Source organism: Mastacembelus armatus, chromosome 10, assembly GCF_900324485.2.
Source record: "Mastacembelus armatus chromosome 10, fMasArm1.2, whole genome shotgun sequence".
In the NCBI taxonomy this organism is placed as follows: Eukaryota; Metazoa; Chordata; class Actinopteri; order Synbranchiformes; family Mastacembelidae; genus Mastacembelus; species Mastacembelus armatus.
In genome coordinates this window covers 6,989,002-7,002,536 of record NC_046642.1, presented here as the reverse complement: position 1 = coordinate 7,002,536, position 13,535 = coordinate 6,989,002, and the positions used below count along the sequence as shown (strand labels likewise).

The following is a 13,535-nucleotide window of genomic DNA, read 5'->3' as shown; positions in this document are numbered from 1 at the left end:
GGCTATTAAATGTACAGTGAAATTGCACATAAAAACCTCCAGCCTGCGTTTTGGCACGCCTTGTTTATTAGTCGTCTGCTCTTACCTGCCATGTGGCAAAGAGAAAACATTTTCTTCTTTCTCTTTTCCTGCACCATTTTAAAAGTATATTCAGAGTCAAAACACTATTCATTTGTCACACTTTATTCTTGTTACTAAAAAATCATTTGCATAACAGGGTTGTACTGACTGGAAAATGTTTTTTACGTGCTGACAGTGATGGTAAATACATGAAGTTGATTTAAATACAGTTTAAACACTGTAACTTGTCAGAACTTGTAAAAACACCCCAAAATATGGAATTGTGCAGTTGACATGTTCTTATCAGTCTTGTGTGTTAAAAGAGATATACCTTTCATCCGACACATCCTGGAGGTTTTACTGACTCTCCTTTGCAGGCTCATCAGCAGCATCAACACCAGGCTGAGGGTACTGGAAACGCACTGGGTCATACAGATCATCTCTGGGGTCATAGGGCATCAGGTAGTGGTAAGGGTAGGGGTACAGGGATACTTTTTTCTCAATGGGTGCAGGAGGTGCAGGCTCCTCCACAGGATCCTCTTCCTCCTCCACTGGAGGAGGAGGTGGTGGTGGTGGGACCACAATCTTTCCCTTGACGGGCCTGGGAGGGTGGTCAATGAGGCAGTCGGGGTCCCAGTAGGGGTCACAGTCATACTCCATGCCCTTGAAGATGCGGATGGGAGCTGGGGGAGACTTCTTCACAAGGACGGGTGGAGGTGGGGGCAGAGCAGACTTCTTTGGTGGAGGTGGAGGAGGTTGGGGCACTGCTATAGGTGCTGGCGTGGCCTTCTGAGGAGTGCAGTGAGGGTGGTAGCGGGGGTCACAGAGCACAGGTACAGCGCCAGTGGGCATGTAGACAATGTGGGGTTTGCAGAGGGGGTCCTTCTTGTTGCATAGGTAAAGAACGTCAGCCTGGGATATGGACGGAGCAGCAGGAAGAGGAGGAGGGGTTACTTGGGGCTCTGGGGGCTTTGGAACCCCTTTCATTGGCGGTGGAGGTGGTGGAGGAGGAGGAGGAGGAGGAGCAACTTTGCACTTCTTGTCTGTAGCTGGGTCGCACATGATCATTGGCACTCCTAGTTTGCTCTGGAAATAGGAGGCATTGGGGCCATAGGTTTGCTCCAGGTACCTCATTTGCTGGTAGAGCATCCTCAGCTTGTCGATCTCATAGAGCTGGAAGAAGCAGGGAACAGTGAAAAACACCCTCATTTGTAAAAAATAACCTTCCAAGAGGAAAGATAAAAAAAAAAAAATACAAAAACATGTGACCTCATAACTGAACATCAGTCAAGGTTGAGTAGTAATCTGAACAATCTACTACTGTGGCTGGTCAAATGTGTTGTCTGTTCATGGCTTTTCAGATTTTTAAAAATATATCTCAAGTGTATCTGGTTTCAATGGGATTAAACCGTATTGACAGGAGGATTCATGGAACAGTCTAAAAAATTAAAATGGATGAATTTATAAGGCTATGGTGATGTTGGGAGGCCAAAAGTCCAATAAGTCTTTGAATTGAAATGAGTCAAAAATCATTGCAGTATTTTAGAGATAGTTTAGAGAAACTTAGGTCTGTTTGTAGATATTTGCTGTGATAAATCACAACAGTTGCAGCCTGAACTCTCCTTTACCATTTACTACAGAAGACAATCCATCAGATTAAGAGGTTTGATTTTCCAAGGGGTCACGCACAATAAAGTTACATCTACGTGTACACTGATTCATAGCTTTGAAAGGCAATGACAATTTTTTTTCAGGGACCACAGTGCATGTGTCTTACCCCCTCAGTGTGGCCGATGCTACTGTAGTATCTGTAGTAAGCCTGGAAGTCTGGGTTTGCTCTGTACCATCTGGGGTCCAGGTTACGCTTCGGTCTGGAGTGAGTCAGGAAGCTGTTTGCTTTCTCTGAATCGATACTAACATCGCTGACTGGGACCATCTCTGTTAAAAGCAGACTGTGTCATTGTTTTCAGCCTCTTAAAAAAACATAATTCTGTACTGAAACGTAACAAAATCTGCAGTTACCTTCCTGCTTGATGGCACTCAGTAAGGATTTGGCTTCCAGAAGGCCTAGAAGAAAAGACCCAGCATTTAGTTTGTGTTTATTTCCAGTGATTTTGAGAAGTGTGAGTTATAGCTGTTGTACAATAAATAGGAACCGACCTGGGAGCAACATCAGATAGCACAGTGCCCCCACCAACCATAATGTCGAAATCATGTTGAACCCCTGCAAGATACAGCATGAATCATCCGAGAAATCACCTTTTCCCTTAATAAGTATAAATCAACTTTTTAAAACTAATTTTACTATGTTTACACAACTATTCACAAAGACAGTTAAGAGATTTTTTTTAAAGATGCCAGAATATTAAAGGGTAACTATCCCATAGAAGGATCTGTTCCTGCATGTCTGTGTACATTTTTGAAGTAAACACAATATCTCCAGAAAAAGCAATTATCTAATCACTATGAAATAAAACCAACAGCAGGTACAGAAAAATGAGTTATACCACTAAACTGAATAAAATCCAGCATTGTAATCATCTCAGTGACAAAAATGATCAGTGCATGTTTTACTCACCTGGCTCAGGAGGCTGTTTTCACAGGGCTAACAGGGCTGAGAGGGTTAAATACACATGTCGGTGTCAGTTACCCTGAAACATTATCTCCTGTCCAATAGGATTTCAACTATGAAACCAACATCTTGTCTCCACCTCCTTGTTTTAATAGTGTTTAATATAGGGCCTTTGGAAGCAATTAAGAATAAAATGCCCCTGGACTTCAGCAGCAAAGCCATAAAGTGAACAGACTTCAAATGGAAACTCCCCATTAAGTCTGGAATGAGAGCATCACCTGCTGGGACAACTGCAACCGAAGAGAAAATGCTGCCTACTAACACAATATCTCCGCCAAAAAAAGAGAAAGAAACAAGAAAACAGCAGATGAATACCAGCACAGCCTTGAATGTACATCCATGATTTGTTGGATATTCTTCCAGCCCTGAAAGGTGGTATTTTTTACCCAGAGAACACCTGCTTTTCTAACTGTTCTGTGACTGAGGACAGCTATCTACTGATACTTATTTTTGTCTTGGCATGTCTGCCATTACATGTGACATGCTTAAAATCTGACTAAGAACTCATTCTTTCTGGGTTAACTTGACAATTTGTCTGTGCCTGTTCACCCACAGCAGCAATTGAGAACTTACAAAAAAACAAGTTAAATGTGATTTTATATGGTGTTCACATTAACACATAAGCTGCCTGAGAGTAAACTATCCCTTTTTGTCATTTTGACATTTGTAGTGATACTGTGACACAAAGTGTTTTCAATCAATGATTACTGATTGAAATCTTTGACATATTAACACATGACAATGATCTTGATTGATGATTGATATGGCTTCTTAATTTGAGGGTTTTCTGTTTTTTCTCTAGAGGTGGACTTTAAATACGTTCAATCAAATACAGTATTTGCAACGTTCAATTCCTTGTATTTTACTGGAGTATCCCCCATTTCCTGTCACATCATGCTTCTAATACAATAAAACAGAGGTTAGTGTGATTTAAGTCCCAACATTTGGCAGCTGTAATCACCTTAAATATTGGCCTTTATGCTTTGACATAAACTGTATTACCAAAAAGTAGCTGACCAACATAAGAAGGTATACACATAATGCATCATGGATTATGAAATATACAAACAATGCTTGTTTTTTTTAAAATCACACAATAGTGAAAGGACCATTTTCCTTTGAGTATTCGGAACACTGAACAGTTTACTGAGAACTTCAATAAAACCAGTGCAGTTTCGTTTTTTATTTTGTAATGAGGCATTTAAACAGTAATATTTCTTTAAATATAGATGAATACTCACTCTTCTCACATAAGCTGCATATTTGTATGGAGCACAAAAAAAAGGTATGAAAATGAAACCTCTACTCTTCAGATTTTACAGAGTAAAAGATAATGAAAGCCTGTATGTTGCTAGGTTTTACAGACAAGACATGTAAAGGGCATAACTGAAAGCAGTAATTATGACAAAGTTACTCTGGCAACAAACCAGGTGTTCAGAGGGGCCTATGGCACACTTTGATCCTACTTCATGTACAAACAGGAGCAACAACAAATCGAGTATAGTACTGAACCATCAATTTATTATAACCACTGTTACAATCCAAGGCTCAATGATAATTTATCTTGCCTAATTTGCATTACAAAATATCAAATGTACAGAAATACTCAAAGTCAATTGTAAGCTTTATACTCTAAACCACATACCACTACATAATACTAAGTTGTGACATACATATTTACAAGCAATTTACTGGTGAACAGGAATGTCTGAACATAAAAAGCTAAGGATCTCCAAAAGCAGGAATCCTTGCAACATGGCCCACTTAAAAGATGTTTAGGTTCTGCTCGAGATGGGCTGCAAAATGCTGGAGTTAGAAAATTTAAGAGCCATACTGCAAGTCTAAAGAAAACCCACAATAAAGCAGGTTTCCCCTTTGAAAGCTGAAACACACATGTCCCTGGTTCTTTAGACAAAGGTGATGCGGGTGCGTGCCTGGTTGACCTGCCACACATTCAGCTCCTCATATTCTTCCAAGGCCTCCTGGAACTGGGCAGGGGTAAAGCCGCGTGAGATACAGCGCTGCTCTGCCTCAGCCATGCGAACCACACCGCCAGCTCCACCACGGCCTGCCACGCCCTCTGTAGAAAGCTCACGCACCAGCGAGAAGATGACGTCAGCCGGCCGCTGGGTTCTAAACAAGGGAGTCAGAATTGATTGGACTTTTAGATTTGAGAAGAACATTTGTTTACTTTGTGTTGCACCAACAACGAGCTGAGAGTCATATTTAAAACCAAGTCTAGTTTTCATGTGTAACATATAGATATGACAGGGATATTAATCATCTTAACTTCCTGCAAGGAACAAGCATAACTTCATTTCTTTAATGAAAATATAAATAGTATTGTACCATCTCCATATTCAAGAGTGGTTATTTGTCACCCTGATGCCATTTATGAGTATGAGCACAGCTTTTTGTGTATGAACATGTCACTAGTCTTGAATCTGGCTTCAGTGAACATGCTGCCATGTGAACAGAGCTCCATAAAAACAAGTTTTACAGCTTCCTCCAGGATATGCAGCTACTGTTGCACATGAGAGGCTAATAAAGTGGGTTCTGGGGCGCACAGCATCCGGTCACTCATGTTATATGAAGGTTTAGCTGATGGAATGCCCAAATTTATACTGGACTGAGGTCCCAGTCTTAAGACTCACCTTGTGTTGCTGGACTTGTCAGCTTGTAGTGAGTCCTTTGACATCTCCATCAGTCTCATTGCTTCATTGACATCTTCTTTCTCCACAGAGTCCATCATGCGAAGGCGAGCCTGAAGGGTGGGCAGTCAAGGAAAAAAAGGAAAAAGATTGAAATTAACGACTAAATGAACGTACATTTGATTTATACAGCAGCTTCCAAAATAATAATAAAAAAAAAAAAGTGCTTCACATAAAAACAAAATACACATGATCCCCAAAACAAAATCAGGCAACACAACACAAAGTGCTACACTGATGCTAAACAAAGACCAGTTTAAAAAGATATGTCTTTTTGAACAAGTCCACTGAGTTTACAAATCATAGACTAGGGGACAATCAGTTCCAGAGTGTGGGGGCCACGACTCCAAAGGTTCTGTCACCTTTAGTTTTAAGTCCGTAAATACATACAAACAGATACATTTTGAATATATAGGCTGCGCTGTGCCGGCACTGTCAGACCGAGACAAGTGCAATGCCCTCTGGGATGGCCGGCAATTGCCCAAGTCTCCGCCTCTCAACACCAGCTAGTCTCTCTACCCGTTACAATTACAACATTAAGAAAAATGTCTGAATAAAATTAAACCAAAATGATGACAGGTCAAGCCATGGTCAGTTTTGCATGGGTTTGCACAGCTGCTCCTAACGCACACAGGCTGACTGCCCACCCTGCAAAGCTGGCCAGGACCAGAAAATCCTCTTGGAGCATTTCACTTGTCAGGTTACAAAGGTGCAACAAATGTGCACTGTTAGGAGAAATGCAGAGTTCAGTTAAAGTTAATGTGCAGCCTGTGGTGCTGTATTCAACAGGACAACTCAAGTGCTTCCTTTCGCACAATCAGTTGTAGCAGACTTCTGCCCCCTTGTGGACATCTGTAAGGAGAACATTGCCTACCTGTCTGCCTGAAGTGCTGGTTTTGCAGTAGATAGATGACTGCTACCTGCACAAACAGCACTTTTGGCACCCAGAAGCTACAAAAAAAGCTCAGTTATTTATAACACACTTTAAGGAAGCATTACACTTCCTTCTGTGCATTATTTTATTTAAAAGCTAAAGCACAAAGTATATGTTATAATTCATGGATGCATTTGTTTCAGCCGATTTGCTGTTGCCAAGTCACAGGGAATGATGACTATACTGTATATTCAGCGTTTCACAGATTCGGCGTGGGAAAGAAGTGCTCACACTGCAGTAGACCAGGTTATCATCACTACCTGCACTGTAAGCACTTTATCACACACTGGACCAACAAGGAAGTCCCATAGGAGGATCAAAATAATTTAATAACTGCCACCAGACAATTACTCCATTATCAGTGTATTTTGGTGAAACGTTTTCTATGGACAATGAATTAGACTCAATCACACTCTGGACAAATAAACCCATTAGAAAAAAAAAAATCCTGCTGGATTTTCATTACAGCAAGAGGTCTGTGCAAGTTTCTAGCCAAGCACAGCAAACTGAGTGGAATGTTCTTCTCACCAGGGCAGTGGAGAGGCGGAGGATAGAAAGCAAGGTACGGGCAGAGGTGAAGGTGGTGTCTTTGCTGACTCGAGCCTCTTTCCTCATTTCCACATAAGCTGCTGTGATATAATCAGCCAGCGACTCTGGGACCACAGGCTGCCGCTTCTTACACAGAGCGATGTAACGCCTGAAGGAATAATATTATTAGTACTTATAGGAGTTTTAACAGCAGGATTTAATAAGTTGAATGCTGTCTGAGGTCCATATGATTCACCAGTTACATTTTGATATGTAACTTTCTCCAACAGACCTCATCAGCTTCATATCGATGGGGGTGAAGTGAGTGGGTGGCTGGCGAGAGTGCTGGTGGACGTAGGTGATGTGCTGGGCCAGACGCAGGTCAGCATCAGCATCTGGCTTGTCCTGGATCAGCCAGAGCAGGTCAAAACGTGACAGAAGAGCAGCTGGTAGCTGAATGTTCTGCTCTATGCTCTTCCTGGGATTGTAGCGGCCGTAGGCGGGGTTGGCTGCAGCTAGAATGGAGCAACGGGCATTGAGGGAGGTCATGATGCCAGCCTGGAGGGGAAAGTAAACTTGTGTTTCACAGACATTATATTTGAATATATCAACAGTATATGTAAGCCATCAGGTGTGGCTGTTGTTCCTCATTACCTTTGCAATGGAAATGGTCTGCTGTTCCATGACCTCATGAATGGCTGTGCGGTCAGCGTCAGCCATCTTGTCAAACTCATCAATGCAGCAGATGCCCAGGTCAGCCAGCACCAAGGCACCACCTTCCAGGGTCATTTCTCCAGTCAGGGGGTCACGCATCACTGCAGCAGTCAGACCGACACCGGACGACCCACGACCTGTGGTGTACTGGCCTGAACACCAGAGAGATGGCAGAGGAAAGTATACAGATGAAATGCAGATCTAATGTTTTTATATCCCAGACAAGTGGGAAAACATAGTCTTGCATAGAGTCAGGCCACCACATCAAAAGTTCATATTTTACCACAGGGCACTAATGGGAGAAAAATGCTTGACTGGATAAAATATTTAACCAAACACGGACTTGTACTCACTTCGAGGAGCCAGACGGTCAATGTAAGACAGCAGCTGGGACTTTGCCACTCCTGGATCTCCCATCAGACAGATGTTTATGTTGCCTTAAGGGAAAAGAGCCATTTTTAAAATATGTTTAGTTTCTTATTTATCTTACATCTTTGCTACTTCTGGCACTCTGCTGTGTACTTGTACCACTGTGGGACAAAAAGGTTTTTCTTATCTTATAACAAGAAGGGTAATGCAGTTGTTACAAAATTTCATACAGGCAAATACACTTGTGTCTTAGCCATCTCTGTACATTTATTAAAGAATTAATACAAAAGTAAAGTGAAAAACTGGTTACACTACTTGAAATCAATTTGTATTTTAACAAATTTAAGCAATAAAAATAATTCACTGTTGACAATCAGCAGTACTACCCCCTTTTTTCATATCAGTCAACCTTCTAATCCCTCCAGGATAAACAGTCCCTAATTGACTGCCTGTTGTGTAGTAAGAGGTTCATGTCAGTGCTCACCTCTGATTTTCATGCCTTTAGGTGCCTGTTCTACTCCTCCAACCAGCAGCAGCAGAAGAGCTTTTTTTACATCTTCATGTCCATAGATCTCTGGTGCTATTGAACCAGCTAGCTTCTCATAAAATCCTTCTTCTGCAACAGAAAAACTATTACTTCAGTTGCTATCTAAGTGAGACACGTGTTGTCAGGTTTTGGGATTAATATGGGTTAACACGGTTTCACCATCTACACACATGCCCATACCTGTGATGCTACGCAGCTCCTCATCAGTCAGCTCCTCTTTACCAAGCTCATCATCCTCAGTTTTGTTCATGAGCGTGATGCTGTGGGCCTCCAGGTAAGTTTCAGATAGTAGACCCTAAATTGACCAAAACATGAAATCTTATGCCTTGTTATAAGGAATAACTTCTTATACATTTGTTTTTGAAGTGAGGTACAGTCTGGACTGGCACAAAAATTCAGGACAGGACACTTACTTGAACAGCTTGTTTAAAACCTGTGCGTAGGAGAGGGAGGAAGACTCCAGTGATGGCCACATGGTCTCCTGGCTGGGCAAGACGTGTGTTTTCTCCACGGGCATACACCGTCATACTCCTCGGAATATTACCGACAGGCACCTGGTCACTCTGTAGGGCAACAGAAGCAGCTTGTGAAAAAAAATAAGAACTTGCTTTATCAGAACAGTTCAATATAACATATGGCAACAGATGAGCATTCACATTAATATTCACATTCTTACATGCTCCTGAATACGCAGCTCCTGGAATTTCACAAATTTGGAGCCTCTAGTTTGCAAGTAGAGACGACCTCCAGATTTGTTGGTGACACACTCCTGGCTGGGACACATGACGAGGGGCATGAACGAGGGAGACTGGATCTAAAGGAAAGACACGAGGGATACAGGATTCATTTAAATCTTGTCACAGAGTCTAAATGACTACAGGATTAAAACTGAATCTTACTGGTTGATAGGTCTCTGCACCACACTGGTCACATGTGTAAGTAGCTACAGCCATCATTGGTTTGACCTCAGTGGCACGGGTCACTATGCCTCGAACAGTCACTAAGTGCCCGATGCTGTCAGCTCGTACATCACGCACAACTTTTGGCTTGGCTGTGGTGGGGGGCTTAAAGTACATCTCACTGTGAAGACAGAACAAAAAAAAAAAAAAAAAAAAAAAGAGATTGTGGAACAGTAGCAGTTAACATTTCATAAGCAATCTGCAGAAAAATAAAAATTTATCCCTGAATTTGATTTAACTTACAATCTCCTCATGAGTTCAGGTGGGTACTGGTTACGAGGGTCTCTAGTGTCTGCAGGGTCATGACCCCTCTGTTCCATCATCAGCCTGTGCTCAATGTACACATCCAGGGAATCTTTGGCCACAATCTGAGTATCACAAAACAGTTCAATTATCAGACTGTGTAATGGGTGTGTTAATGCTGGGAAAATCAGAGATTTAAAATAACCTATTTTACACATTACTGGAAAACTACGAAAAAATAAAAAACTGATGTTTTGATACAGTGATGGAACTGTTTGTTATACCTGTCAGACATTACAGTCAATATTCTAGTCAATGTGCTTTGGCTCTGTCTAAAACCTGTACAGGATCAACTGTTCAAATTTACATACATCTCTTTCTTTGTACTCTGGCAGCAGCTCGTGGACAGCATCAGCAAACAGCCCTGTGTAACGTTTGGCATTCTCACAGACGCTCTCCACCAGCTCAGGGTCTTCCTCAGCCACATCGTCCAGTTCCACAAAGATAGACACCTGCTCCCTGTGTGCCAGTGCCACCTGTACACACACAAGTAATAAGATGAGCCTCTTAATTACACAGCCTCGCCTGCACAGATCACAACAATACTGGAAAGACCATGGAAGTACACCCAATATAAATTTATAGCCTAATCTGATTTCAACAAACGGCACATTTTAAGGGCATTTTCTGACTTATATGTAGTATTTTACATTACAGATAATACTTTGCTTTCCATTGTGCCACTCTTAAACAAGTCAAAAAGTAGATGAAAGTACAATTAAGAAGCAAAAAGACACCCAAAACTCAGAGCTTTTCCCTATATCACATTTGTACATCAGATTTATTCGGGTTTGTGAAGATTTGTCAGTAATCTCTGAAAGCTAAGCAAATTTTTACTGTTTCTTATACTTACAAGTTGAGCTCCATATTTGAACACCTTCTTCCCATTATCATCCTCTGTGTAAAACTCCTGCAGGAACTGCTTGCACTTCTCTGCAAAACAAACAAATACCTTCAGGAGAAAAACACAGGCCACATCCAGCAGGCAGCAGGTGGAGATTGTTTGTTAGCTATGTGTTCACACAAAGACACTGTTTATTCATATCACATCATTTGCTTAAACAGCAATGCTGCGTTCGTTTTAAAGTTGTTGAAAATGTTGATCAACAACACCACCATCAGCAGGCCTGCACACTGGGAGCTAGTTTGTTGTCCTGTGACGACCCCCTTTGTTGAGTAACACGGCATCCTGTAATCTCGATGAGTCACTATTGCTATTGCCCACAGTAAAGCACAAACTGCTCCTGGTGTGCTGCGTCAACCAGATTCCGCTCCTGTGTGCGTACTGCGATTATTTCAGAGTTCAATAAGTAAGATTAGGCAGCAGATGGCTTCAGGGTAAGAATGTAAACACAACAACAGGCGCACTCACTCCAGTGTCCATTTTTTTTAAGGGAAAATATGCCTCACTTCTCGGAAGAGCCACAACAAACAATATTTAAAGCCACGCTACAAGAAACGAAACTAGCCCCAGCACGATGATAAAAACAGTCCACTTACTTTGACGCTACAGCAGAAAATGTGCAGCTCTGTTTTTTTATTTCTCTGTTCGAGGATGTTATTGTAAACAAAGCAGCACATGGCTTTTGTGACTCGTCACTCAGATATCCCTCCGCGACCCCTCCGCTCTTAAAAGTAATCCTGGTTGTTGTTTTCAAACCAGGGCCAGCCATCTTCTAACGCTAGCTCAGGTTAGCCGAGTCCTGCTGCACACACAGCCCCGTCGATATTAAATACTATTCTTGACATAATAACGGAGTGGTGAAGAGGTCGCAGAGCAGGATGCGAACCGGGGATACACTCCAACTAAAACTTCCACAGCTTGACGAAGATACTGAATTCACAGATAGGAGATTATTCGGCTCTTTAAAGTTTTGATTTAAAGTTTTGGGCGAACTAAACATAGAAGCAGGTGAATCGTCAAATATGCTCAGCAAAACTGACAAAACCCGTTTACGTTCAGCAACAAATAGTCACCAACCCTATCGTAACATCAGAGACCGCTTATTAGCGATATAGGGGGACTATATCGCGATAGTAACGTTACATGTGCATTATTTGAACAACAAACAAAAACTGTGTCCAAAACATTTTTGCCTAAACTCATATTTTCGAAATACCATGTATCAATGCACAAGACACCCAGCTGTTTATTTAATCAGTCAGTAAACTTAACAATTTAACGTTAATTGCAAAATGGCACGATATCGTGTGTAACGTTCAGCTAAACAGAGCTAGCTAACTGCTAGCGTACTAAGGTAACCTACCTCGGTGGTAACGGGGACAGCTAGCATTATTTGGTGAATGTTTAGTTGAAGAATATCTTGGTTTTAAAATACCAAAACCAGTTTAATGGATGAGTTGTATGTCTTTGTGAGTTTAAAGTGACGTTAAGCGCAGCACATCACCAGCTAACGTCAAGAATATGTAACATGACGTAAAGTCGTTGCGCTGCTTCAACGTTAACAAGCTAACGTCCTTTATTTTACCACACAATTGTAACGTTAACCACACATTTTCTGTCACACCGGTATGGCTATCTAAAACTGGTTGTCACTGCCGCATCTAAGTAACTTGAAAACCCATTTAAAACATGTCAAACAGTAACGTTAACCCAACAAATACTGTTACATCCACTTTTCTACAATCCCTTCATGTCCAGTGAGGTGAAACGCATTAAAGACTACAACTACCACGTACTGTCAGTTTCTAACAGCAACAGCCTGCTCCCAACACAATCCCACTGTCATTAGCTCACTAGCTTTTGTGTAAGTTATTGTCAGACATGTGCTTGCACGCTGGCGCCTGCTCCTTTGTCTAAGCGGATCCATCCGGGTCACCGTGGATTCAGACAACTCTTACAGACTTTGTGCAACTTCAAGGTGAACATCTGCACATTTAGCCAGCTGAATCGGTTACCTGCACATTAACACATACACAGTTTCCAGGGCTATGATCCAAGTAAAGTACGTTTAAAGTTAACGCAGAGGGAAAAAAATGCGACAACATCAGATTAGCGGTGAATATCACCATTTTGCCATGCACTACAATAACGAACTAGCCCACAGTAAAGGTGACGTCCACACATTTCCAAAGAGCATTTCAGGGAATAACGTTACGTTAAGTTTAAGGTTTAGTGATCTGGTCCAACCTGTTGCTGCCATGCCGTTATTGTGACAGATAACCCATTACCTTTCTCTGCCGCGTAATCCTTACGAGCCATGGCTTCAGACGTTGACCCCCTGGTGAGAAAACTTTAATCCAAAATCTCTGCGAACCGAGATACAACTTAAAATTCAGTTTTAGTCACTTCACTATCACCGGATATAAGTATTCATTCACTTAGTTTCTCCCAGTTCGTGGTGGCTGAAGTGGCGCGAGTGTGACGTCTGCAGCATCCAATCGCGTCCCTTCTTTTTTTCAAAGAGAGGCGGGATTTCGTGGTGGCGCGAAAGTTGCGAGGGACTCTATGTCACATGACTTGATGAACTTCCGCCCTGTTTGTCAGGAATGGCGCGAAAGGCTTTGATTGGATTTCATGCGACTGACCCCAGCATGAACTCACTGTGGGCCAATGCTGTACAAATATCTGTCCCTCTGATTTAAACAAGTCTTTCCAGAGCACCTGTAAAACACTGATTTACTTAACATTAATTACTGTTCCTTTTACACAGTGCCATTTTCTTAGTCCTAGCATTTTGCTCCTGTTAGTGCTTTATCTAATCTGAAAGTTATTAAAAAATGAAAATGGGAGAATCACCCATATTATCACCTAGTT

The 13,535-nt window shown here is 41.8% G+C and overlaps 2 protein-coding genes across 2 annotated transcripts; both read right to left on the bottom strand.

Moving 5' to 3' along the window:
• Positions 1-31: 31 nt before the first annotated feature.
• On the bottom strand, positions 32-2,646 carry and4 (actinodin4). The gene is made up of 5 exons (XM_026330572.2): positions 2,639-2,646; positions 2,221-2,284; positions 2,083-2,127; positions 1,838-1,998; positions 32-1,233 (listed from the first exon to the last, which is right to left on the bottom strand). Exons 2-5 carry the CDS (start codon positions 2,273-2,275, stop codon positions 418-420), a joined length of 1,077 nt encoding a protein of 358 aa, XP_026186357.1. The 5' UTR covers positions 2,276-2,284; positions 2,639-2,646; the 3' UTR covers positions 32-417.
• Positions 2,647-4,186: 1,540 nt separating this feature from the next.
• Positions 4,187-13,161, bottom strand: mcm7 (minichromosome maintenance complex component 7). The gene is made up of 15 exons (XM_026331083.1): positions 12,950-13,161; positions 10,611-10,690; positions 10,069-10,233; positions 9,698-9,822; positions 9,395-9,575; positions 9,172-9,309; positions 8,909-9,058; positions 8,676-8,790; positions 8,433-8,564; positions 7,933-8,016; positions 7,520-7,731; positions 7,158-7,423; positions 6,866-7,034; positions 5,347-5,456; positions 4,187-4,825 (listed from the first exon to the last, which is right to left on the bottom strand). Exons 1-15 carry the CDS (start codon positions 12,978-12,980, stop codon positions 4,600-4,602), a joined length of 2,184 nt encoding a protein of 727 aa, XP_026186868.1. The 5' UTR covers positions 12,981-13,161; the 3' UTR covers positions 4,187-4,599.
• Between the last annotated feature and the right edge of the window lie 374 nt (positions 13,162-13,535).